The sequence below is a fragment of the Pseudorasbora parva genome, chromosome 8 (genome assembly GCF_024679245.1).
Source record: "Pseudorasbora parva isolate DD20220531a chromosome 8, ASM2467924v1, whole genome shotgun sequence".
In the NCBI taxonomy this organism is placed as follows: Eukaryota; Metazoa; Chordata; class Actinopteri; order Cypriniformes; family Gobionidae; genus Pseudorasbora; species Pseudorasbora parva.
Window position 1 is genome coordinate 1,250,362 of NC_090179.1, and position 26,906 is coordinate 1,277,267.

Consider the following 26,906-nt stretch of genomic DNA (forward strand, 5'->3'; position numbering starts at 1 on the left):
TGTCCAACCACATGAGGGGGAGTCATTAATCAAATAATTTTCAATTTTGGGTGAACTAACCCTTTAAGAAAAGTAATGTGTCATGTTACTTTTACGTTACTTTTTCTCACCTAGACAGGACTTGTTTGCTCTTGTATTTTTTAAAACACAGAAAATGTCTCTTCGTGGGTAAATGTAACGACTTTTTACATCAAAATGGAAATAATAAGCCTCAGGCTGAAGGAAATGCTAATTCACAGGAGTACAGTAGAGGGCGCCGCTCAAACTACGCTTTGTGCCGCTATTCTAGATAGATATCTTGAATTAAATTGTTGCGTATCCGGTTGTAAATAAACATCAACCAGACTGTTGACATTCTGTGGGAAGACTATGAAAAGTCCTCCCGTCTCCTGCACAGCCTGAACATGACCTGTGTCCGTTTTTGCTATCCTCGCGTGTCGCTTGTTCATCTGCAGTTCTGATGATTCGCTCCATTTCCGCCTGACAATGAACATGTTTAGACAGATGCAAATGTTGTGGGCGTGCACATAAATGATCCCCAACGCTTGCGTCACGTTGTGTTATGGATTTACGAGATGTACATCAGAAGTAGGAGGTGATGGTGTTTGAGACTCACAGTATGTGATGTTCATGTACTGAACTCTTATTATTTCACCATGGCAAGGTTAATTACATTTTTCATTCTAGGGCACCTTTAACACTCTAATGGCTGTGTTCACATTTGACATCTTTTTTGACATGAAAAAGTTGACAAGAGCGTTCTTTTAGTAAAAAAGAGACACAACATGTGGATAAAGATTAAGTTTGGCTCTTGAAGATAACCGGGAGGAGAATGGCGGTTCACAGCGACGTCTGTGGCTGCACGCTTATAATAATTTAATCCAGGAGCTCTACACTCATCATCATTATATTATTATTATTATTATTATCATATGTCATTGTGATCATATCTCTTCAGTAGTCCATCTATGGCACCCTTTTCTTCTTGTGGAAACCAGTGTTGCCAACTCTCACGAGACAAAAAAGTATCCGCAGCTTCAAAAACAATCCCATATTATTATATTATTTATTGTCATCGATATCACTTATGATCAATCATTTTTTTAGCAATAAATGAGCCTGCAACATATTTAACTGAAACCTCTCCGAGTTTGAAAAGCAAAAGCAGATGTGACTTTCCAGACATCATCAAACTGCAGTAAAAGGCATGCAGGCCATATCCTCCGATCAGCTGTGAACAGAAGAGGTCTGGAGATGGAAAAGAGAGAAAGTGACGTGAAGGCCAGTTATGGTAACCCATAGTCGGAGTTAGTGCACACATATTAGGAGCAGTGAGTAGTAAACACACACACACACTGCAAACCGTTAAAAAAACCTGCATCTCGATGTGCATATACAATCTGCCCTTAATAGTATTGAACATTACTAATGTCCCATAATAGTTAGGATGGATATTTGCACATTAGGACACAGGCGAGCAATAAGGGAGTCCTGCAAAATAGCCACATATTAATAATCAAATTAATTTGGGCCATACCTACTGTTATTAATAGTATATTTGTTTTTTTGTTTGTTTTTATAATAGCCTGTCATAATAAATACATTATACAAATATTGTGATATATGCACTTTATATCTCAATGCACTAAAGGGCGCTCTAGCGCACCCCTTGTATGTTGTACCAATGTATGAAGAGGGAGAGTTCCTCAGTAAAAAGAATACGAGAGTTATCATGGCACTTGTCTCAGCGTGTTATATAAAAAGATAAGAATGTAACAAATATGTTAAAAATGAAATGAGGGTCCTCTCCTCCCGGTTTCCTCTTACTCTCTGTACATCTCTGCTCCTGGCATTGTGTGTAAAAATGTCTATTTACATCTCCAAACTATCATTACGTGCATTTATAACGTCCCGTCACATGCCTGCACGACGACCGTGATTGTTCTTCAATGACGGGGAGAGGGAGGCGGGATGTATGAGGGCGAATGACTACAGCACTGGTCATCACAGCACTAATGGCCATTAGCTGTGAGAAGACTGTGTCAGGCAGTGTATTTGGACAAAACAGCGACCATAAATGTAAAGAAACAAAGTTGCTTATTATATTTCCCTAAGCAACCACATTCTTTAAAATAATCCCAACGCAACCCAGTTTGCATAGTATTCTATTTTTGCATTTGACTGTTTTTCTTCATTTACTGAATGTGTTTTAGTGCAGTGAGATGAGTAAGCTGTGTTGTTTTGTTGTAAGAGTTTATAAGGCTGATTAAAAGCTGTCCGACTGTGTCATGTGGTGCTAGCATTGCTTTATCTTACGGTCAGCAATGTTTTTATCTCTGTTATTCTGAACGTTTAGCATAGCCCTGATTTTGGAGTCATTTTATTGACCATTGACCACATGCTCGGGACTTCCTGTTTGTGGATCCGCCAGCTCCGGCATTTCCGTTCGCTGAGTACATGGAAACGAAACCATAAATGCTGTGTTTATATTTTAATGCAGATATCATCACACTTACCTGATCTGCCAATAAACCAGTTTTATTGAGTCCAATGAAGACCAAGAAAACGGGAACACTGGAATAAAAATACAATAAAACATGTCCAGCACTTCAAATGTTATTTTTAATATGATGGGTTAAAATATTACTTGTTCACCCTTCTGAGATTGTCAAGATTGTCCCCAATGTATAACCTGAATGTTTTAAGGTGTAGGAAAGACTTTTTTTCTTCTTTTTTTTTATATGTTAAGCATAGAGTTGAATATGACTTTCCAGCTTAAATTGTTAAAAAATCTCTGAAAGTTTGCTATCTTATTTTAAAGGGAACACTTCGCATGTTATTGTAGAAGTAATTAGTTTCTGAATTATAATAAATATGTCAAATGTATATTTTTATACTTTCTATACATTTTACAAAACATGTTCAACTCTAAAATGTCAAGGATATTAAAGCTAAATATCTGTAACAAGTTCTGTGCTTGAACTTATCTCAAAAAAATAACTTTTGTGTGCAGTAACGAAACGTCTCCACTAGACGACGCCAGTGACCACATAAGGTCTCCATATTTCCATATAGGGTTTGAGTGATCTGATATTTATAATCATATATTTCCAATATTCATGAAGCAGACCTATTCAGAATTAGTTTGGGCAGTAAAATTAATATTTGATTTTAATTCAATCTATAAGAATCAGAGTTTACAGAATTTATCTATTGCTCTGTCATTTCTCCAAATATGAAAACAAAAATCTGAAAACTTTCTCAGTGTGTGTGTGTGTGTGTGTGTGTGTGTGTGTGTGTGTATTTGGGTTCAGGTAGGCGGATGTGGATGAAATACTCTGGTAAATCAGTTTCAATCACCCATAATAGTCTGGGCTCAGCAGTGAATGACGCTCACTTCCTGTGCTCTGATCCGGCAGACAAAACACTGCGACAGATAATGAGAGACAAACACACAAAGCTTTCATTCTCTTGTCTGTGTATAAATATATATATATACACTCTGACACTCTGCCCGGCAATCAAATGATACTCAAAGTTTACTCAAAGATTCCTTATTAATTTCAACACATTTAAAGTATGCCCCTCTGTATGGATAGAAAATTGTTATATTAGGGCCAGGACAGGACTTGAAAACAGGACGTTTGGTCACTTGTATACTCTATTAACCATATTTTTATCATATATTTAGACAGTGTTGTACTCATAATTAATCTAAACCTGGCAAAATTATGCACAATGCACAAATAGACTGGGTCTTGTGTTGCAAAAATACAAAACTGGTTGAATATCTCCAGACACACACTCTTTCAGCAGCAGAGAGTCGTGTGTGTGTTGCAGTGACCGATCTGTCTTCAGGATAACTCGATTATAATATATATAATACAGTATATGGCGTATGCGTATGTGAACACACCCTTTGATCAGTAAGTTAGCTCCTGTTCTGTTAGAAGTGTTGGACTCATTGGCAGGTTTTATGTGACTGATAATATGGAGGTAATCTTTGACCGCCCTGAGCAGCTCTTTGTGTGTGTGTGTGTGATGTTACCGTGCTTCACGTCTCACTGCTGCCCCCTGCTGGTCTGTGTGTGTGTGTGTGTGTGTGTGTGTGTGTGTGTGTGTGTGTGTGTGTGTGTGTGTGTGATGTTACCGTGCTTCACGTCTCACTGCTGCCCCCTGCTGGTCTGTGTGTGTGTGTGTGTGTGTGTGTGTGTGTGTGTGTGTGTGTGTGTGTGTGTGTGTGTGTGTGTGTGATGTTACCGTGCTTCACGTCTCGCTGCTGCCCCCTGCTGGTCTGTCTGTGTGTGTGTGTGTGTGTGTGTGTGTGTGTGTGTGTGTGTGTGATGTTACCGTGCTTCACGTCTCGCTGCTGCCCCCTGCTGGTCTGTGTGTGTGTGTGTGTGTGTGCGTGTGTGTGTGTGTGTGTGTGTGTGTGTGTGTGTGTGTGATGTTACCGTGCTTCACGTCTCGCTGCTGCCCCCTGCTGGTCTGTGTGTGTGTGTGTGTGTGTGTGTGTGTGTGTGTGTGTGTGTGTGTGTGTGTGTGTGTGTGTGTGTGTGTGTGTGTGCGCGTGTGTGTGTGTGTGCGCGTGTGTGTGTGTGTGTGTGTGTGTGTGTGTGTGTGTGTGTGTGTGTGTGTGTGTGTGTGATGTTACCGTGCTTCACGTCTCGCTGCTGCCCCCTGCTGGTCTGTGTGTGTGTGTATGTGTGCGTGTGCGTGTGTGTGTGTGTGTGTGTGTGTGTGTGTGTGTGTGTGTGTGTGTGTGTGTGTGTGTGTGTGTGTGTGTGTGTGATGTTACTGTGCTTCACGTCTCGCTGCTGCCCCCTGCTGGTCTGTGTGTGTGTGTGTGTGTGTGTGTGTGTGTGTGTGTGTGTGTGTGTGTGTGTGTGTGTGTGTGTGTGTGTGTGTGTGTGTGTGTGTGTGTGTGAGCTCCTGTTTAACCTGTGTTTCCTCTGTTTCTGTCTCAGGCCCAGAAGAATGAGCGCGAGTCCATCCGGCAGAAGCTGGCGCTGGGAAGTTTCTTTGACGATGGACCGGGCATCTACACCAGCTGCAGCAAGAGTGGCAAACCCAGCCTGTCCTCACGGTCAGTGTGTGTGTGTGTGTGTGTGTGTGTGTGCGACCTGCGACCTGGTAATCCCTACGTTATGGGGACAAAATGTCCCCACAAAGATGGCAATATCCGAAATTCTTGTCCTTGTGGGGACATTTTTAGGTCCCCATGAGGAAAACATCTTATAAATCACACAGAAGGAGTTTTTTTGAGAAAGTAAAAATGCAGAATGTTTCCTGTGATGGGTAGGTTTAGGGGCTGTGTGTGTGTGTGTGTGTGTGTGTGTGTGTGTGTGTGTGTGTGTGTGTGTGTGTGTGTGTGTGTGTGTGTGTGTGTGTGTGTGTGTGTGTGTGTGTGTGTGTGTGTGTGTGTGTGTGTGTGTGTGTGTGTGATGGGTAGGTTTAGGGGCAGGGGCAGTGTAGGGGGATAGGATGTACAGTTTGTACAGTATGAAATCCATTACGCCTATGGAAAGTCCCCATTAAACATGGAAACACGACATGTGCGTGCGTGCGTGTGCGTGTGTTTATTTGTTTATTTGTTTATTTATTTGGAACCCCATTAGCTTCCACGAGAGGTCGCTAATCTTCCTGGGGTCCATTTTACAATATCAAAACAATATACACAATCACATTACACTTTTTAAAATATGTTATCAAAAGACTACATACACTTCAATTTGAGTCATTACACCTAGTTATCATTACAGATCATACATTTTTTAACATTTTTTTAAAATAAGATCTGTTGCTTATTCGTCTTATACACATTGCGAGTTGATTCCAAGCTACTGAGGATCTAAATAGTACAGTTCTTCTCATATAGTTTGATTGTGCAAAAGGAACAACTAAATCACCTGAGCTGACCTGCCGAGTAATATGTTGGTGGCAATATCCACTGTAAACCAATTTATCCACAAAAAATGTAGGCTTGTTTTTATTGATGGCGTTATGCATGTAACACAGAAGACTTATCTTTAATTTATCCTGTACCTTTAACCATACTAATATAGTGTGCATCTCATTCACACCGGTCCTGTACGAACAGCCAAGAGCAACTCTGGCTGCTCTATTCTGAGCAAGTTGAAGTTTTCTCAAGTGCTCTTGTGTAGCACTGGACCAAATAACTGAGCAGTACTCCAGGTGTGACAAAACCAAAGACTTGTCTATTGTTTTCATGACTGAGGGTGGACAAAACGGCACACACTTCTCCTAGCTAAAGCAATGCCTCTGCCCATCCTAGAAACAATATGATTTATCTGATCAGTCCATGAGAGCTGATTATCCAGCTTGACACCCAAGAGTTTAGTTGTAGTAACCTGCTCAACCAAAGTTGTATCAATGTTCAAATTTAGGTTACAAGGTTTATTTAACAAGTGTTTAGTACCAAAAACAATACATTTGGTCTTAGAAATATTTAGTACTAATTTGTTCAAATTAACCCAGTTGATAATCAAATTTAATTGGTTTTGAAGGTTCATACTTAGATCGGTTATTGAAGGAGATGCACAAAATAAACTTGCATCATCTGCATACAGTACAACTTCTGCATTTCTAACAACATGGGGCAAATCATTCACAAAAATTGAAAATAAGAGTGGACCCAGACAGCTGCCCTGTGGAATACCGCATGATATACATTTACTATCAGAAAAACTACCATTAAAAAATACTTGCTGAGTTCTGCCATATAGATAACTCCTTATCAGTGAAGCAGACAATTGTGAGAATCCATAATACTTGAGCTTTGACAACAGAATATCATGGTCAATTACATCAAATGTAGCTGTAAAATCTAAAAGTACTGCACCAACAAGTCTTTTATTCTCTATATATGTAAGCCACTGATCAACCATATGCACTAATGCAGTGTTAGTTGAATGGCCTGGTCTATAGGCATGCTGTGAACTCCTTAGCAATTCATTTAATGTAAAGTACTCTAGCATTTGATTAAAAAGTAACCTTTCAAATATTTTGCTTAATACAGGAAGAATATGAATTGGTCTGCAATTAGAAGGAGTAAACCCTGCCTTTTCATCTTTCAGTAAAGGCACAATTTTAGACTGTTTCCATATCTTCGGAAACACTCCGCTGAGAACTGACCTATTAAAGATGTGACATATTGGTTTGGACAAAATATTTGCAACAATTTTAAAAATTTTGCCATCAAGATGATCATTACCAGGGGTTTTCTCATCAGATAAAGAGAGAAGCAACTTCTTAACGTTGTCCTCATCACAAGTATTAAATGACAGGGAGCAAATTTTCCCTCTCATAATAAATCTAACATTGTCATAAGGAGATTCAGTAGCTTGCATTGTCATACAAGATCTTAATTGTTCTACTTTGCATATAAAAAAATCATTCAAATGATTGGCAATGTCACAAGGTTTACTTAAAATGTCACCATCATTAGTCTCCATGTACATATTCAAATTATTTGACTTTTTACACATCAATTCCTGTAATACTTTCCACAATTGTTTGCTATCATTCCTAGAATTGGAGATTTTTTGTCCATAATATGCTTTCTTTTTTATGTTATTTAGTTTTGTAGCTTTGTTTCTCAACTTGCGATAATGTGCTCTGTCTACATCACATTTTGATTTGAAGGCCATATCTTTGGCATTGTCCCTTTGCCTCATGAGGGACATTAGCTCTTCATCTAACCATGGAGCACTGTTGATTTTTATTGATTTTTTCCGAAGAGGTGCATGTTTATCAACTATTTTACTAAGAGTGTCCATAAAAATGTTAAGAGAAGCATTTACATCCTCCTCCTGAAGAACTGCAGACCAAGAGTTATATACTCCTCTATGGAGCAATGCCAGACCGAACTGCCCGACCTAAAAATGTTGTGGGCGGGGCTAAGTTTGGCTGGCATCCAGGCTACCAGGGAGAGGCTGTCACGAGAAGAATTAGTCCCGGGAACCAGGTCCGTTTGGGCCAATAGGGCGCACCTAACAAGACCTACTCCTCGTCCTTTTCTGACTTTGCACAGTGTCTGTGTGAGACGGCTCACTTCTCTGCAATTTTTGCATGTCAATGTGTACTGGCTCATTCTGTATACACTCAAAGATGATAGGGACTGCCAGAAATGATCTCAATATGACGGTGATGTCGACGTAACGTTGAACATGACCGAATGAAGGGGACCAGCTGTTTTCTACACTCTCAAAAAAATAAGAGTACAAAAATTGTAGCTTTTAGGGAACAAGTGGTCATCACTGGGTTAGTACCCTTTTTTTATGTCTAAATCAGGGATAGGGAAGTTCGGTCCTAGAGATATGCTGTCCTCCTTAGTTTATCTCCAACCCTACTAAGCCACCACACTATAAAAGTCATGGCTCCCAGCATCCATTGCAGCATTAAGTATGTCACCATTGTTGAGATTCATATGCCGATTCTTGATATCTAAGTGCATCTAAACGCCCTCCCAGAATGTATTTGTACATGGATTGCATTTGTACAATTTTTTTTTGTACAATTTTTGTACAATTTTTTTTTTGTACATTGTGCAATTTGTACAATGCATTTGTACATTTTTTTTTATTTGAACAGCTTATGTGTTTTGTTAACACTGTAACAAAAACCACAAACTTACATAAAAAAGCCAAGAGTCAAACTGCCCAACTAAAGGAAATACTGATCACCATAATGGTGATCAAACATTTTCAATAAAACATCAACATCTAAACCTGTTAATTCTCAATAAGAGCTTCTATAGACATGTTTCAGGGTTGGAGCCATACTCTGCTGGACAGTGGCTCACTAGGGCCGAACTTGCCTACCCCTGTTCTAAGTAGAGGAAAACAATGGTATACTTGGACCAATTGTGTACCTTTAAAGGTACAGTCATACATTTTGTTCCCCAAGAAACTGAATGTCATGTGACATCAATCACATTAAATGTTATTTAAGCAATTTTGAGCGTGGCATGGTTGTTGGTGCCAGACGGGCCGGTCTGAGTATTTCACAATCTGCTCAGTTACTGGGATTTTCACACACAACCATTTCTAGGGTTTACAAAGAATGATGTGAAAAGGGAAAAACATCCAGTATGCGGCAGTCCTGTGGGAGAAAATGCCTTGTTGATGCTCGAGGTCAGAGGAGAATGGGCCGACTGATTCAAGCTGATAGAAGAGCAACTTTGACTGAAATAACCAATCGTTACAACCGAGGTATGCAGCAAAGCATTTGTGAAGCCACAACACGCACAACCTTGAGGCGGATGGGCTACAACAGCAGAAGACCCCACCGGGGACCACTCATCTCCACTACAAATAGGAAAAAGAGGCGACAATTTGCACCCGCTCACCAAAATTGGACAGTTGAAGACTGGAGAAATGTTGCCTGGTCTGATGAGTCTCGATTTCTGTTGAGACATTCAGATGGTAGAGTCAGAATTTGGCGTAAACAGAATGAGAACATGATCCATCCAATCCAATCCAATCCAATCCAATCCAATCCAATCCAATCGACCTTTATTTATAAAGCACCTTAAAAACAACACTGTTGACCAAAGTGCTTGGCACACTTTAGGCCCCTTAGTGCCAATTGGGCATCGTTTAAATGCCACGGCTGACCTGAGCATTGTTTCTGACCATGTCCATCCCTTTATGACCACCATGTGCCCATCCTCTGATGGCTACTTCCAGCAGGATAATGCACCATGTCACAAAGCTCCAATAATTTCAGATTGGTTTCTTGAACATGCCAATGAGTTGACTGAACTAAAATGGCCGCCACAGTCCCCAGATCTCAACCCAATAGAGCATCTTTGGGATGTGGTGGAACGGGAGCTTCGTGCCCTGGATGTGCATCCCACAAATCTCCATCAACTGCAAGATGCTCTCCTATCAATATGGGCCGACATTTCTAAAGAATGCTTTCAGCAGCTTGTTGATCAATGCCGCGGAGAATTAACGCAGTTCTGAAGGTGAAAGGGGGTCAAACATTATTAGTGTGTGTTCCTAATAATCCTTTAGGTGAGTGTATAGTAAAGTGTGATTTATTCCTGTGATAAAGCTGAATTTATCATCATTACTCCAGTCTTCAGCATCACACCATCCTTCACTAATCATTCTCATATGAGGATCTGATGATCAACACATTTCATGCAGTTTATTTTTTGATGAACAAAAAAGTTCAAAAGAACGGCATTTAATTGAAATAGAATCTTTTTTAACATTATAATTGTTGCTTTTGATCGATTTAATGCATCTTTGCTGAATAAAAGCTTTAATATTCTACAAAACAAAAAAAAGCAACAGGTACTGACCCCAAACCTATAAATACAAAAGCCTAAAATAATAAGAGTAGGAAGAGTTTCAGTTGATATTCCCCTCAGCAGATCTTCTGCTCTCACGTTTCGTGACTATTACAGCATATTACGTGTGTTTGAAGAAGTGTGCTGCTAGTTTCAGTCACACAGCGAGACTCGGGTACAGGGTGCCATCCAGGATGTGTTCTCCTCGTGTGTGTGTGTGTGTGTGTGTGTGTGTGTGTGTGTGTGTGTGTGTGTGTGTGTGTGTGTGTGGTCTCTGTCTTCATCTTGGGCTGCTGTGAGAGAGAGTGACATCAGACGGAGGAGACCTGTGGACAAAGGGCCTTTTCTTTAACTTTCCATGACCGCAGTACCAGAACGGAGCTCAGACAGTGAAACTGTCACGTTTCTGTGTGTGCTCTCTCTATGAACATGAGGGTTTCCCCCGTAAGCAGCGTATCCCGACACACACACACTCTTCCCCATAGGGAAGCAGCACACACAGCACACTTTAACCTCAATCACTGCGGATCACTTTCTCTTTCACATGACCGAGATGAGCACTTCTTGTCATTGTTTTGTCATGTAGACATAATGTCATATTCTGTTATTATTACAGTAAACCCTTGACACTGTGACTTTACTGCCTGCACTGATTTCTAGTCTACACTTAATAAGACTTTTTGTCGGCAGACACAGGGCTGTCTTTTTTCAGACCAGTGAAAAAGAAAACTTCCAAAACACGTTTAAGTGTTCAATTCAGTGCAGTTTAGCGTCTGTCATTTGTTTAAAAGTTGTGAGTTGTGAGTCAGAAACACCAAACTTTACAGATTTATTCCTATCTATATTCTGAAGGTTTGTTTATTTATCATTCGCCTGGTTATAGAACATATTATTCCCAAAGAAACACATGGTTAAAATGTATTTTTTCAGTATTTCCTGATGTATGGAGTGATAAAATGAGAAATGAAAAATCCCCTCTGTAAAATCCTTTAGTATGTAAACAAAATCAAAGGAGAATTTGACCCTGTGTCTTTTTAAACTTAACATTTCTGAAACGTAATAAAAGCAACCAATCAGCAATCAATCAGCTGGAGATTCGTGATGTGTATTAATAAAAAATCTGACGCTTTGATAAACTGTAAGCTTTTTAAAGCCATTTTGGCTAAATCTGCAATTATGTTTTATAAATGCATTGCATTTTAATGATATCTTCTTATATAATGATTTAAACTCCATGTTGCTAGCGTCACAAACTCCAGCTCGTATGATCGGTGTTTTCTGATGGTTCATTTATTTGGAACCCTATCGCCACTCCTGCAGTTCTGTTTTTCCTGCATTACTAATGATTAAACGGAGTGATCCCAGCATGACGTCTTCAGAAAGACTCGGCACATGCTATGAAACTGTTCATCTGTCTTAAAGGTGCAGTGTGTCATATTTATGAGGATCTATTGACAGAAATTCAATATAATACTCATAACTATGTTTTCAGTGGTGTATAAAGACATACATAATGTACTGTTAAACATAATGAACTGTTATAATAATAATTCATTTCATTTTATAGTTATGTTTTTATCACCTTAGATTGAGTATTTCTATCTACACTCTGCAGGTCCCCTTACAGTGAAGCCGCCATTTTGTGCCGTCATGTGTCTATGGCAGCCCTAAACAGACAAACTTCTCTACAGAGCTCTAGCTACTCTCTGCTCTCTCAGACGACCACATTTTTGTCCTGTTTTGGCCACCGTAGCTTCTCTATGTGCTTGTAAAGATAGGGGTGAGCGGTGGGCAATTCACAACCTCAACACTAGATGCCGCTAAAAGTTACACACTGCACCTTTAAATTAATTGTACAAATCTAGTAATCTGTACTATTCACATACTATGCCTTTTTCCTCCGAAAAAAAGTTAAGATAAATTGATTGGTTTGAGTGCCATTTTGTCAAGCAAACTCACACACACACACACACACACACACACACACACACACACACACACACACACACACACAAAAAAAATATTTTTAAGGCAGCCAATGCTTAATAGACTTTTCCTTCCTGTCCTCCACTTCTTACTCATCCTTCTCTAGATGCATTCACTCATTTCCCCAAGTCATCTTGAATGCTGAATTGTCATCACATAAGCTGAACATCACATAAGCTGACGTCGTGTTTTAGTCTGAAGTCACCATTATACAGATCAGTGTTCCCTTTGGATGGCCACTGGTAGATTCAGTTATAGTACTGTAATTCTCTTCCTACTGATGCAGCGATATGACAAGAAATCACAGTTATTACGTTTCAAAGGAAGGGAAGTATGTATTTGTGGGATTATCTTGCAAGTGGCAATTCTTGAGTCATACACAGACTTCAACTTTCTGTTAAACACAACAGTGGTAACTATACTTAGTCAAGAGAAGATGTAAAGTAAAGTACGCTCAGATCTTTTTTTAGTTACTAGAACTATCCTGTTAATTACAAAGTTGATTCAGTACTAATCTGATCTAATATTTGATGCTTGTATGTTGTGCAACAGTTTTTCAATAACAGAAGAATATGTAAAAGTATGGTATTTGGGGCTAAAGACACAATAATTAACATGATAATACATTTTGCTGACTATAATTTGCCTTAGAGATAATCACAATATTTATACTGAAACCATCCGATTTAAAAAAACATGATATTAATCATATCATATAATCAAATATAATTTATTGTTATACTGTAAATCTATATTCAATTATTATGGGATCTCATTTATTGCTTTCATAATCTTTACTTTTTAAAACTGTTTCAACATATTTTAATGACAGCATATTTATTGAGCAAAATAAACTGCAAATAAGTCAAACTTTGCTAAAGGGATTGTTTTCAACAGCTATTCATTTGGACATTATTAAAAACATATTTATATGTATTATATATATGGATTCTGTTATGTTTGTGATGTTCTTTTAAGAAGCAACCATGCACTGTGCCCAAGCAGAATTTCCCCTCGGGGACAATAAAGTAACCAACCAACCAACCAACCAACCTATATGTTATATTTATAAGTGCTTTTATGAATGCTGGTTTTGCCCCGCGTGTGTCTGTGGGGTTAAAGACCCCTCACCTTCTCATACATTTATATGATTTTTAAACAAAATAAACCACTTTTATTATTTATTCAACATGACTGTGAAATAAAGTGTTACTGTTTTGCTGGTGTAAACTGACGTATATACTGGTGTAAACTGACGTATATACTGTTACGACCCCCTCTTTTCTAGGGGTTGGTCAGGGGAAGTAACAAAGAAAATTAATTATTAATAATAAAATTAAAGGGTAACACTTCAGTCTCCTGTCCCAGAGTGAAGGAATTCACAACTCGAGTCTGCTAAATTGCAGAAAAAGTAGGAATTTATTTACAACAAATGAAACAGAAATTAACAGAGAAATCTTTGGGAGCACTGGCTCAGGGGAGAGCAAGGCCTAAAATAACAAACAAAACGATCACTGACTAATTTTTGGGGCAACTAACTTACCTAAATACTCAAAAGAAAAGGGGAAAATAAACAACATAAAACTTCCCTTACCTACTTAACTATACCAAAAACAGGGATGAAATGGTAGTCAACAAAAAAGGCACTCTCCCCCTACGCTTCCCTTTTAGGTTACAACAATCTTTAACAGGAAACAAAAATAATTTAGACGAAAAAGATAAGACTCTTGATCACCACCGTACACTTAGCCACTTGCTAACTTAACACAGGAGAATCTCAACCTCTTAACCCACAATTACACCATTTTCAGTCTGGACCAGGAGAGAAGTGTGTTCCACCGCAGCACACCTCCAAATGGCCTTATAAGCTCCACTCTCAGCCGATAAACACGCTGCCATAACGAGCTCCAGGTGTACGTCATCCTGCCGGTGAGGAGCCGAGAGAGGAGAGAGAGAGAGAGAGAGAGAGAGAGAGACACTGCCACAAGGCATTACAATATCGCACCACACAGGTATATTCACAACTGAATAAAAACAATTTCAAAGCCCCTATTGAAAAATACGTCCAAGGACGTAACAATACTGGTGTAAATTGACGTATATATACTGGTGTAAACTGACGTATATACTGGTGTAAATTGACGTATATATACTGGTGTAAACTGACGTATATACTGGTGTAAACTGACGTAGATATACTGGTGTAAACTGACGTATATACTGGTGTAAACTGACGTAGATATACTGGTGTAAACTGACGTATATACTGGTGTAAACTGACGTATATACTGGTGTAAACTGACGTAGATATACTGGTGTAAACTGACGTATATACTGGTGTAAACTGACGTAGATATACTGGTGTAAACTGACGTATATACTGGTGTAAACTGACGTATATACTGGTGTAAATTGACGTAGATATACTGGTGTAAACTGACGTATATACTGGTGTAAATTGACGTAGATATACTGGTGTAAATTGACGTATATATACTGGTGTAAACTGACGTATATACTGGTGTAAACTGACGTAGATATACTGGTGTAAATTGACGTATATATACTGGTGTAAACTGACGTATATACTGGTGTAAATTGACGTATATATACTGGTGTAAAATGACGTATATACTGGTGTAAACTGACGTAGATATACTGGTGTAAACTGACGTATATACTGGTGTAAATTGACGTATATATACTGGTGTAAACTGACGTATATATACTGGTGTAAACTGACGTATATACTGGTGTAAACTGACGTATATATACTGGTGTAAACTGACGTATATACTGGTGTAAACTGACGTAGATATACTGGTGTAAACTGACGTATATACTGGTGTAAACTGACGTATATACTGGTGTAAACTGACGTATATATACTGGTGTAAACTGACGTATATACTGGTGTAAACTGACGTATATACTGGTGTAAATTGACGTATATATACTGGTGTAAACTGACGTATATACTGGTGTAAACTGACGTAGATATACTGGTGTAAACTGACATATATACTGGTGTAAATTGACGTATATACTGGTGTAAACTGACGTATATATACTGGTGTAAACTGACGTATATACTGGTGCAAACTGACGTATATACTGGTGTAAACTGACATATATACTGGTGTAAACTGACGTAGATATACTGGTGTAAACTGACGTAGATATACTGGTGTAAACTGACGTATATACTGGTGTAAATTGACGTATATATACTAGTGTAAACTGACGTATATATACTGGTGTAAACTGACGTAGATATACTGGTGTAAACTGACATAGATATACTGGTGTAAATTGACGTATATATACTGGTGTAAATTGACGTAGATATACTGGTGTAAACTGACGTAGATATACTGGTGTAAATTGACGTAGATATACTGGTGTAAACTGACGTAGATATACTGGTGTAAACTGACGTATATACTGGTGTAAACTGACATATATACTGGTGTAAATTGACATATATACTGGTGTAAACTGACGTATATATACTGGTGTAAACTGACGTATATACTGGTGTAAACTGACATATATACTGGTGTAAACTGACGTAGATATACTGGTGTAAACTGACGTAGATATACTGGTGTAAACTGACGTATATACTGGTGTAAATTGACGTATATATACTAGTGTAAACTGACGTATATATACTGGTGTAAACTGACGTAGATATACTGGTGTAAACTGACATAGATATACTGGTGTAAATTGACGTATATATACTGGTGTAAATTGACGTAGATATACTGGTGTAAATTGACGTAGATATACTGGTGTAAATTGACGTAGATATACTGGTGTAAAATGACGTAGATATACTGGTGTAAACTGACGTAGATATACTGGTGTAAATTGACGTATATATACTGGTGTAAATTGACGTATATATACTGGTGTAAACTGACGTATATATACTGGTGTAAACTGACGTAGATATACTGGTGTAAACTGACGTATATACTGGTGTAAACTGACGTATATACTGGTGTAAATTGACGTATATATACTGGTGTAAACTGACGTATATATACTGGTGTAAACTGACGTATATACTGGTGTAAACTGACGTATATACTGGTGTAAATTGACGTAGATATACTGGTGTAAATTGACGTAGATATACTGGTGTAAATTGACGTATATATACTGGTGTAAATTGACGTAGATATACTGGTGTAAACTGACGTATATATACTGGTGTAAACTGACGTAGATATACTGGTGTAAATTGACGTAGATATACTGGTGTAAACTGACGTATATATACTGGTGTAAATTGACGTAGATATACTGGTGTAAATTGACGTATATATACTGGTGTAAATTGACGTATATATACTGGTGTAAATTGACGTAGATATACTGGTGTAAATTGATGTATATATACAGGTGTAAATTGACGTATATATACTGGTGTAAATTGACGTAGATATACTGGTGTAAATTGACGTATATATACTGGTGTAAATTGACGTAGATATACTGGTGTAAATTGACGTAGATATACTGGTGTAAACTGACGTAGATATACTGGTGTAAACTGACATATATACTGGTGTAAACTGACGTAGATATACTGGTGTAAACTGACGTAGATATACTGGTGTAAACTGACGTATATACTGGTGTAAATTGACGTATATATACTAGTGTAAACTGACGTATATATACTGGTGTAAACTGACGTAGATATACTGGTGTAAACTGACATAGATATACTGGTGTAAATTGACGTATATATACTGGTGTAAATTGACATAGATATACTGGTGTAAATTGACGTAGATATACTGGTGTAAATTGACGTATATATACTGGTGTAAATTGACGTAGATATACTGGTGTAAATTGACGTAGATATACTGGTGTAAATTGACGTATATATACTGGTGTAAATTGACGTAGATATACTGGTGTAAATTGACGTAGATATACTGGTGTAAACTGACGTATATATACTGGTGTAAATTGACGTATATATACAGGTGTAAATTGACGTATATATACTGGTGTAAATTGACGTATATATACACTGGTGTAAATTGACGTAGATATACTGGTGTAAATTGACGTAGATATACTGGTGTAAATTGACGTAGATATACTGGTGTAAATTGACGTAGATATACTGGTGTAAATTGACGTAGATATACTGGTGTAAATTGACGTAGATATACTGGTGTAAACTGACGTAGATATACTGGTGAAAATTGACGTAGATATACTGGTGTAAATTGACGTAGATATACTGGTGTAAATTGACGTAGATATACTGGTGTAAATTGACGTAGATATACTGGTGTAAATTGACGTATATACTGGTGTAAATTGACGTAGATATACTGGTGTAAATTGACGTATATACTGGTGTAAATTGACGTAGATATACTGGTGTAAATTGACGTAGATATACTGGTGTAAACTGACGTAGATATACTGGTGTAAATTGACGTAGATATACTGGTGTAAATTGACGTAGATATACTGGTGTAAACTGACGTAGATATACTGGTGAAAATTGACGTAGATATACTGGTGTAAATTGACGTAGATATACTGGTGTAAATTGACGTATATATACTGGTGTAAATTGACGTATATATACTGGTGTAAATTGACGTAGATATACTGGTGTAAATTGACGTATATATACTGGTGTAAATTGACATAGATATACTGGTGTAAATTGACGTATATATACTGGTGTAAATTGACGTATATATACTGGTGTAAATTGACGTATATATACTGGTGTAAATTGACGTATATATACTGGTGTAAATTGACGTATATATACTGGTGTAAATTGACGTAGATATACTGGTGTAAATTGACGTAGATATACTGGTGTAAACTGACGTAGATATACTGGTGTAAATTGACGTAGATATACTGGTGTAAATTGACGTAGATATACTGGTGTAAATTGACGTAGATATACTGGTGTAAACTGACGTAGATATACTGGTGTAAATTGACGTAGATATACTGGTGTAAACTGACGTAGATATACTGGTGTAAACTGACGTATATACTGGTGTAAATTGACGTAGATATACTGGTGTAAACTGACGTAGATATACTGGTGTAAACTGACGTATATACTGGTGTAAACTGACGTATATACTGGTGTAAATTGACGTAGATATACTGGTGTAAACTGACGTAGATATACTGGTGTAAACTGACGTATATATACTGGTGTAAATTGACGTAGATATACTGGTGTAAATTGACGTAGATATACTGGTGTAAATTGACGTAGATATACTGGTGTAAATTGACGTAGATATACTGGTGTAAATTGACGTAGATATACTGGTGTAAATTGACGTAGATATACTGGTGTAAATTGACGTAGATATACTGGTGTAAATTGACGTAGATATACTGGTGTAAATTGACGTAGATATACTGGTGTAAATTGACGTATATATACTGGTGTAAACTGACGTAGATATACTGGTGTAAACTGACGTAGATATACTGGTGTAAACTGACGTAGATATACTGGTGTAAACTGACGTAGATATACTGGTGTAAATTGACGTAGATATACTGGTGTAAATTGACGTAGATATACTGGTGTAAATTGACGTAGATATACTGGTGTAAATTGACGTATATATACTGGTGTAAATTGACGTATATATACTGGTGTAAATTGACGTAGATAGACTGGTATAACGACGTAGATACGTTGGTATAACGACGTAGATACGTTGGTTTAGTGTTTGACTCAAATGTTTTGAATGTTACCATGTTTAATTTAGCCTTTTCTCTACAATTTTGGAGGGGTGTTCAACAGTGTTATTACATGTCACAATGTACGTAATGAACGGCAGACTGAACTTGCGTTTGTTGAGGAACTCAGAATGATAATATAAAGTATCTTCACAGGCTCCAGAGTGGGATGAACCTGCAGATCTGCTTCGTCAATGACAGCGGCAGTGACAAAGACAGCGACGCAGATGACAGCAAGACGGAGACAGAGACCAGCCTGGACACGCCACTGTCCCCCATGGTACACACACACACACATACACGCCGTCAGTGTGATGATGTTTACTCTCGCCGCCAGTGTGTCACAGAGGTCAGACAAACAAGTTTTCGAAACAGTCCCATCCAGAATGCCCCTGAATCTGGGATGTGGTTTTGAGAGCCATTGGCTTCCCAGCAGTGGCTTTTCCAGTAACGTTACGGCATGAGTCAGAGAGGGTCACAGGCTAAAGAAATGACCCCACCTACACTGACCCTGTGCAATCATCATTCATCACCCTTAATCATCACAACACACAAAACATGTGTAGATTCCCTTCAGTGCACTCTCTAGCTCTCTCTCTCTCTCGTACGTCTGTCTTTGTGAGGACATCCGTTGACACAATGCAATCTCTAGCTCTTATCCATCACAAATAAGTGCCTAACTAGAACCTTTACTTTAAACCTACCCTTAAAGGTGGGGTAAGTGTAATTTCTAAACTGTTTTACAAAACGAACTCGGGCCGATCGCAATAACAAACTTGTAGCTAATCAGCAGTAAGGAGCGTGTCAACTAATGATGGTGAGAAGAGAACCTCAGTGCGAGTCATTATTCAAAACACATGACGGACATTAGCCGAGGACTAATATATGCTGCTTTTGCTGGAATATGTTCGTGTGTCATGTTCGCTTGTTTGTCCATTTGCGATCGTATTGTCGCTCGCTTCAGCTATGATAAAGACCCGTTCATTTCCACACCGTATAGAGCATCTAAATCTCCTCACTGTCTGTTTTAAGATCAGCTCACAAAATGTGTCCGACAAGATACTATACTCCTAATATATGTTTGATTCCTCTTTTCATGATCTATATAACCCTTATCCGGTCATAACTATAATATGTCGTTAGCTGGACTCGTGCCCGTGTACTATCGAGTTGTTCATGAGAACGGTTTGTGTTTTTGTGATCGCTATAACTCTAATCTGGTCATAATTGTAATATGTCGTTACTTGCAATGTCATGCTTGTGTATTATCGTATCGAGTTGTTCATGAGAACGGTTTGTGTTTTTGTGATGGAAGGGATGACTTTTTTATTGAATATTTGACCTGGATTAGTAACACACAGATTGGCCGACAATATAAGGCCCTTTTTGGGGGTAGGGGTGTGTTTGTATTGGTGATTTGAAAGAGCAACAATGGTCACCAGAAAGCACTTACCCCACCTTTAACTGAAATATAACCTGATCCCTAAAAACAAGTCTTGACTCTTAAACAGGCCTTTAAAGGGCTCTCATTAATATGCGCTTTGGCCGATCGGATCAGAATAACTCTAAATACAGGTGTAAACCGGGTCTGAAACGATTTGAGCTTGACCACTTTCCACACGTCATCAAATGCACTCAAAACGCTTCTAAAAGATCTGCAACTCTCCTCCACCTGACCTAAACATTATGGGATGAATGCTAGCCAAACCAAACTTGGGTTTCCAGACGATAAAGTTTAAATCTCTTCTGAAGATTAGCAACGTTCAAAGCACAATGATCTCTCTTCATTCCTGACTCTAACACACACTCACAGCGTTCGGCCGGTCTTTTCAGAAGAAGTTTGTCAGAAGAAACTAAAGCAGATGCGCTCTGTGTTTTGTCGTCTCCGGGTGTGTTCATGTGTAAATTGTGTGAGATTATTTTGTCCATTAGATGGAAAGATCTGAAAAAGCACTTACATTTACCCGCCCATAGACAGAAGTGTCTGAAAGTGGAAAAAAGAGACAGATTAACATAGTTGAACAAGTACACTCTCTCTCTCACACACACACACACACACACACACACACACACACACACATTTGTATTGATAATTCTGTGCTTTGATTGTTTCTATTGCTCTCCTCACTTTGGATAAAAAGCGTCTGCTAAATGATTAAATGTAAATGCCATTTCAACTCAACTTCATTTGTTATGCTGATAAAACTCTATTGTATTACAATAGGACATAATGCAGAGTTAAATCACTCTGACTAGGGAAGTGTCTCTGATCATTTGTCTTCTGTTCATCCGTCCTCAGAGCAAGCAGAGTTCGTCCTACTCGGACAGAGACACCACGGAGGACGACTCTGAGTCTCTGGAGGACATGGACTTCCTGAGCCGGCAGAAGAAGCTGCAGGCCGAGGCCAAGCTGGCGCTCGCGATGGCCAAACCCATGGCCAAGATGCAGGTGGAGGTGGAGAAGCAGAACCGTAAGAAGTCCCCTGTGGCAGACCTGGTGCGTGCAGCTCTCTCACATCACGTTTCACATGTCACATGCGTTCATGGACAAGCCTCGTCCCTTTGACCACAGCGGTTTACAGACAGGAACTCGAGCGTAGCACAGAGCGAGTGTGTGTGTGTTGTGTGTGTGTGTGTGTGTGTGTGTGTGTGTGTGTGTGTGTGTGTGTGTGTGTGTGTGTGTGTGTGTGTGAGCTAGTGCAGCTGGGAAAAGAAAGTGTCAAACAGCCTGCCATTTCTCCAATATTCAGAGCAAATAAAGCTTTTTCAATGGCAAATTCTCAGTCAGCATAATAATTTATCCTGACTAACTCTGGAAAACAAGAGGGCTTATTTGCTACAAGCATGTTTTATAGGTATAATAAGATGTTTACACTCACCTAAAGGATTATTAGGAACACGTTCAATTTCTCATTAATGCAATTATCTAATCAGCCAATCACATGGCAGTTCTTCAATGCATTTAGGGGTGTGGTCCTGGTCAAGACAATCTCCTGAACTCCAGACTGAATGTCAGAATGAGAAAGAAAGGGGATTTAAGCCGTTTTGAGCGTGGCATGGTTGTTGGTGCCAGACGGGCCGGTCTGAGTATTTCCCAATCTGCTCAGTTACTGGGATTTCCACACACAACCATTTCTAGAGTTTACAAAGAATGGTGTGAAAAGGGAAGAGCATCCAGTATTAGGAGTTTATTGAGGCAAAAGGCAGAGTTAATAGTGAATATGTGTTCCCTATACTAAAGTGTTACCAAAAAAACAAAAAAACAAAAAACAGGTACTGACCCCAAACCTATAAATACAAAAGCCTAAAATAATAAGAGTAGGAAGAGTTTCAGTTGATATTCCCCTCAGCAGATCTTCTGCTCTCACGTTTCGTGACTATTACAGCATATTACGTGTGTTTGAAGAAGTGTGCTGCTAGTTTCAGTCACACAGCGAGTCTCGGGTACAGGGTGCCATCCAGGATGTGTTCTCCTCGTGTGTGTGTGTGTGTGTGTGTGTGTGTGTGTGTGTGTGTGTGTGTGTGTGTGTGTGTGTGTGTGTGTGTGTGTGTGTGTGTGTGTGTGTGTGTGTGTGTGTGTGTGTGTGTGTGTGTGTGTGTGTGTGTGTGGTCTCTGTCTTCATCTTGGGCTGCTGTGAGAGAGAGTGACATCAGACGGAGGAGACCTGTGGGAACAGAGCCTTTTCTTTAACTTTCCATGACCGCAGCACCAGACAGTGAAACTGTGTCACATTTCTGTGTGTGCTCTCTCTATCCTATCAGTATTGGCCAACATTTCTAAAGAATGCTTTCAGCAGCTTGTTGAATCAATGCCACGTAGAATTAAGGAAGTTCTGAAGGCGAAAGGCGGTCAAACACAGTATTAGTGTGTGTTCCTAATAATCCTTTAGGTGAGTGAACATACAATGTAAAACCATAACGCCCAGTAGAGACAGCTCAAATTAAACAAATGAGTTCCATCAAATGAACTTACATGAGTATTTAGAACTTTCTTTTTCTTTTGAGTTCTCAAAAATGACACATTTTAAGTCACATTTGATGTGAGTTTTATGAATTTGTTTCCTCTGGTATTGAAAAAAAGAGTTAAATGTATGAATTAGCTAACTCAAATATTTCAAGTTAAGGGCACAACATAAAGAGTACAACATAAAACCTGCAAGTTCTGATTACTTACACTTTAAATGTATTAACTTAAAACATTTTATCCAATTTAATTTGTTTGAGTTTTGCCAACTTATTCAGGTTTACAGAGTTGCAGATAATATATGTAGTATTCGTTACACACTTGAAAGTCAACATTGTAATTTAAAATGTCAAGTTTTACTTTTAGCATACATTATGTTTTAATAACCTTTTGTCATGCTTTCAAAAAGTGCATGTAGTTTGGTGTGTTGACTAACATACTAAAGCACATACTTGATTATGATTTAACTGTAATGTGTTATTAAAGTTGATGTATTTTAAATGTACTAAAATGCAACTTCAATATTACAGTGTGTAATGACAAATATTTAAATGTATGATATAAAAGTTTCAGTTCCATTTTATTTGGTAACACTTTATTTTACAGTGTCCTTGTTACATATGTTACATGTACTTATAAATTATGCGAAATTACCTGCAGCTAACCCTAAACCAAACCCTATTATAAGTACACATAGTTAACTAATATTACTCAGTACTTAAATATATAATTACACTGTAACAATGACACCTTAAAATAAAGTGTAAGTCTTTAGGTCAAGGTGACTTAGTTAAATTGTACTTAGTCAAATAAGTAATTAACTACATGTACTTATAATAGGGTTTGGCATAATTTACTGTTATTACTATGGTAAGTACATGTAGTGACGTGTGACTACATCACCTTAAAATAAAGTGTTACCAAAGCTTCTGAAATGACATTAAGTATTTTTTGTTTATCATAAATGAATCAGTACACTTTAACCATAGGCCCTATTTAAAAGAAAATACAAGTAATTATGAAATGGCATATAAAGATAAACTTAAGTCCGACTTCAGTTGAATAAAAAAGCTTCACGGTCAGACTTAAATTAAGCATGATAAAGTACTTCTTTTTCACATTGAAAAGCAGAAAGCCCAACATTATTTCAATCTTGACACAGTAAGTGTGAAATTCATGTCAGATTAATAAATTCTAGCCATCATTATGCATATACAGTGTGGAGTACAGTGCAGGATATTAATAGATCATGACATTTCCCGTTTATAAACCTGTGCGATCCGTCACATTTGAAAGGTTTTTGGGTTGGATGGGTAGTCCGTGGTGTCAGATGAGAAGTACACAGAGGGAATATTATTATGACATGCTTTAGGTGACGTGTACTGGTCAGGTTTTATAGACTTACAATCAAAACAGTAATAGTGACACAGACTCTACTGTGTGACAGTCAGTGACTTCTTGAAGGTCATTCGTCAAAAACGCCTCCACTTTTGCCCATGTACAAGCTCTACGTCTGTCACCTACTAAACTGAAACTATGACTGCAGAGAAGGAAGCAGCTTTTTGCAAAAACTGGCCATGCACTTCCTCTTGATGAGCTCAAAGCAGCTTCTTACTGCTGGAGGGGGGATTTCTCCATCGCGGAGCACGGGAAATGCGAGCAAACGGCTTGAATCACAGCGCTACTGACTGCCGTTCAGCCACACTGATGCCGCCCACAGAGAGACACAGTGAAACTGCATGGCTCATGAGTTCTCCTGCTGTTCTCTCACACACCTCAGCAACTCTGTGGCTGCACATGTTATATTGGTAGTAAGAACCAGGGGTGTCAGACAGGCTAATAGTGCAACTGAGTAACGGCGCTTGGCGAGGAGAGGGCGCCACAAATATATATTGTTAATCCATAATATTAACATGACTAAATTACATAGTTGTTAAGGGCCAACCCCTTGATTCTATGACCAGGACCCAATATTTGGTGCTACACCCCTGGTAAGAACAAATCTGACCTCTGGCTGTGTAAATTCCTTCGAAACACTCTTAAAGTGGCGCTTGTGATGCTGTTTCTCCCCACAGGTCCTGGCAATGGGACAGCCCATGATTAGATCATCTCAAACTCATCACAAAACACACTTAAACACACACTGGCATCAGCTCGTCGTGTAGGAGAAACCATCAATATGTCACTCCAGCCAGTGTTGCACTTGTTTAACTTTAGTGAGTGTGTAGTGTCGCTGTTTGAGCATAATCAACATCTGCAAAGTTACGACGCTCACAGTTCAAAGCGGAGGGAGATATTTTCTTTTACAGAAATCCCTTTTTAAGAACTACAACTACAATGCTGTTTTTATTTAACAAGGTTCGGGAGGAGCTCGTTCAGATAATTGACACAGGTGGAGAGTACTCAGCTAATCAACAAAAGAGGTGTATATATACGCAGCTTTCTTACCTCCATTTTGTTGACAGTTTATCAGCATCCCTCCACATTTTGCTCTTTTTAGTTCCAAATCACTACTTACATACAGGGGGGGTACTCTGGGTTCATGTCGAAAGTCCGAGCTCGAAGCCCTCCCCCCGGACAGCACACCAAATACGCATTTAAATTTGCTCTCTATAAATTATATGTAAGTGTGAACTCGTGAAACGGCTGGTAGAGACTATAACGAGCTTCTTCACGGGGCAGTGACATCACTAACCCTAATTTGCATAACCCCACCCGGGAACATGTGGAGAAGAGGAAGAGTTGCTGTAGTCGAGCACATTTGGGAGTCGCTCAAGCTGTCGTCCATCTTTCACATTTATTGATACAGTATGAACACAAACGCAATAGCATGTCATAAAGCGAGATGACAACAGAAGTTATAACCGTAATTAAACTAAACTATCCCTGTTCTCTCTTCATCAGCAGATATTATAACCGTAATTAAACTAAACTATCCCTGTTCTCTCTTCATCAGCAGATATTATAACCGTAATTAAACTAAACTATCCCTGTTCTCTCTTCATCAGCAGATATTATAACCGTAATTAAACTGAACTATCCCTGTTCTCTCTTCATCAGCAGATATTATAACCGTAATTAAACTAAACTATCCCTGTTCTCTCCTCATCGGCAGATATTATAACCGTAATTAAACAAAACTATCCCTGTTCTCTCTTCATCAGCAGATATTATAACCGTAATTAAACTAAACTATCCCTGTTCTCTCTTCATCAGCAGATATTATAACCGTAATTAAACTAAACTATCCCTGTTCTCTCTTCATCAGCAGATATTATAACCGTAATTAAACTAAACTATCCCTGTTCCCTCTTCATCAGCAGATATTATAACCGTAATTAAACTAAACTATCCCTGTTCTCTCTTCATCAGCAGATATTATAACCGTAATTAAACTAAACTATCCCTGTTCTCTCTTCATCAGCAGATATTATAACCGTAATTAAACTAAACTATCCCTGTTCTCTCTTCATCAGCAGATATTATAACCGTAATTAAACTAAACTATCCCTGTTCTCTCTTCATCAGCAGATATTATAACCGTAATTAAACTAAACTATCCCTGTTCTCTCTTCATCAGCAGATATTATAACCGTAATTAAACTAAACTATCCCTGTTCTCTCTTCATCAGCAGATATTATAACCGTAATTAAACTAAACTATCCCTGTTCCCTCTTCATCAGCAGATATTATAACCGTAATTAAACTAAACTATCCCTGTTCTCTCTTCATCAGCAGATATTATAACCGTAATTAAACTAAACTATCCCTGTTCTCTCTTCATCAGCAGATATTATAACCGTAATTAAACTAAACTATCCCTGTTCACTCTTCATCAGCAGATATTATAACCGTAATTAAACTAA

General features: G+C 38.4%; 1 protein-coding gene across 4 annotated transcripts in view; it reads left to right on the forward strand.

Annotated features, from left to right (window-relative positions):
- The window catches only part of schip1 (schwannomin interacting protein 1), a 393,923-nt gene that overhangs the window by 348,885 nt on the left and 18,132 nt on the right, over positions 1-26,906 (forward strand). For all 4 annotated transcript variants that reach the window (XM_067449919.1, XM_067449920.1, XM_067449922.1 and 1 more), the window contains 3 exons: positions 4,968-5,086; positions 19,232-19,355; positions 21,375-21,572. In XM_067449919.1, coding sequence (XP_067306020.1) covers positions 4,968-5,086; positions 19,232-19,355; positions 21,375-21,572 — 441 coding nt within the window. The remainder of the gene's footprint in view (positions 1-4,967; positions 5,087-19,231; positions 19,356-21,374; positions 21,573-26,906) is intronic.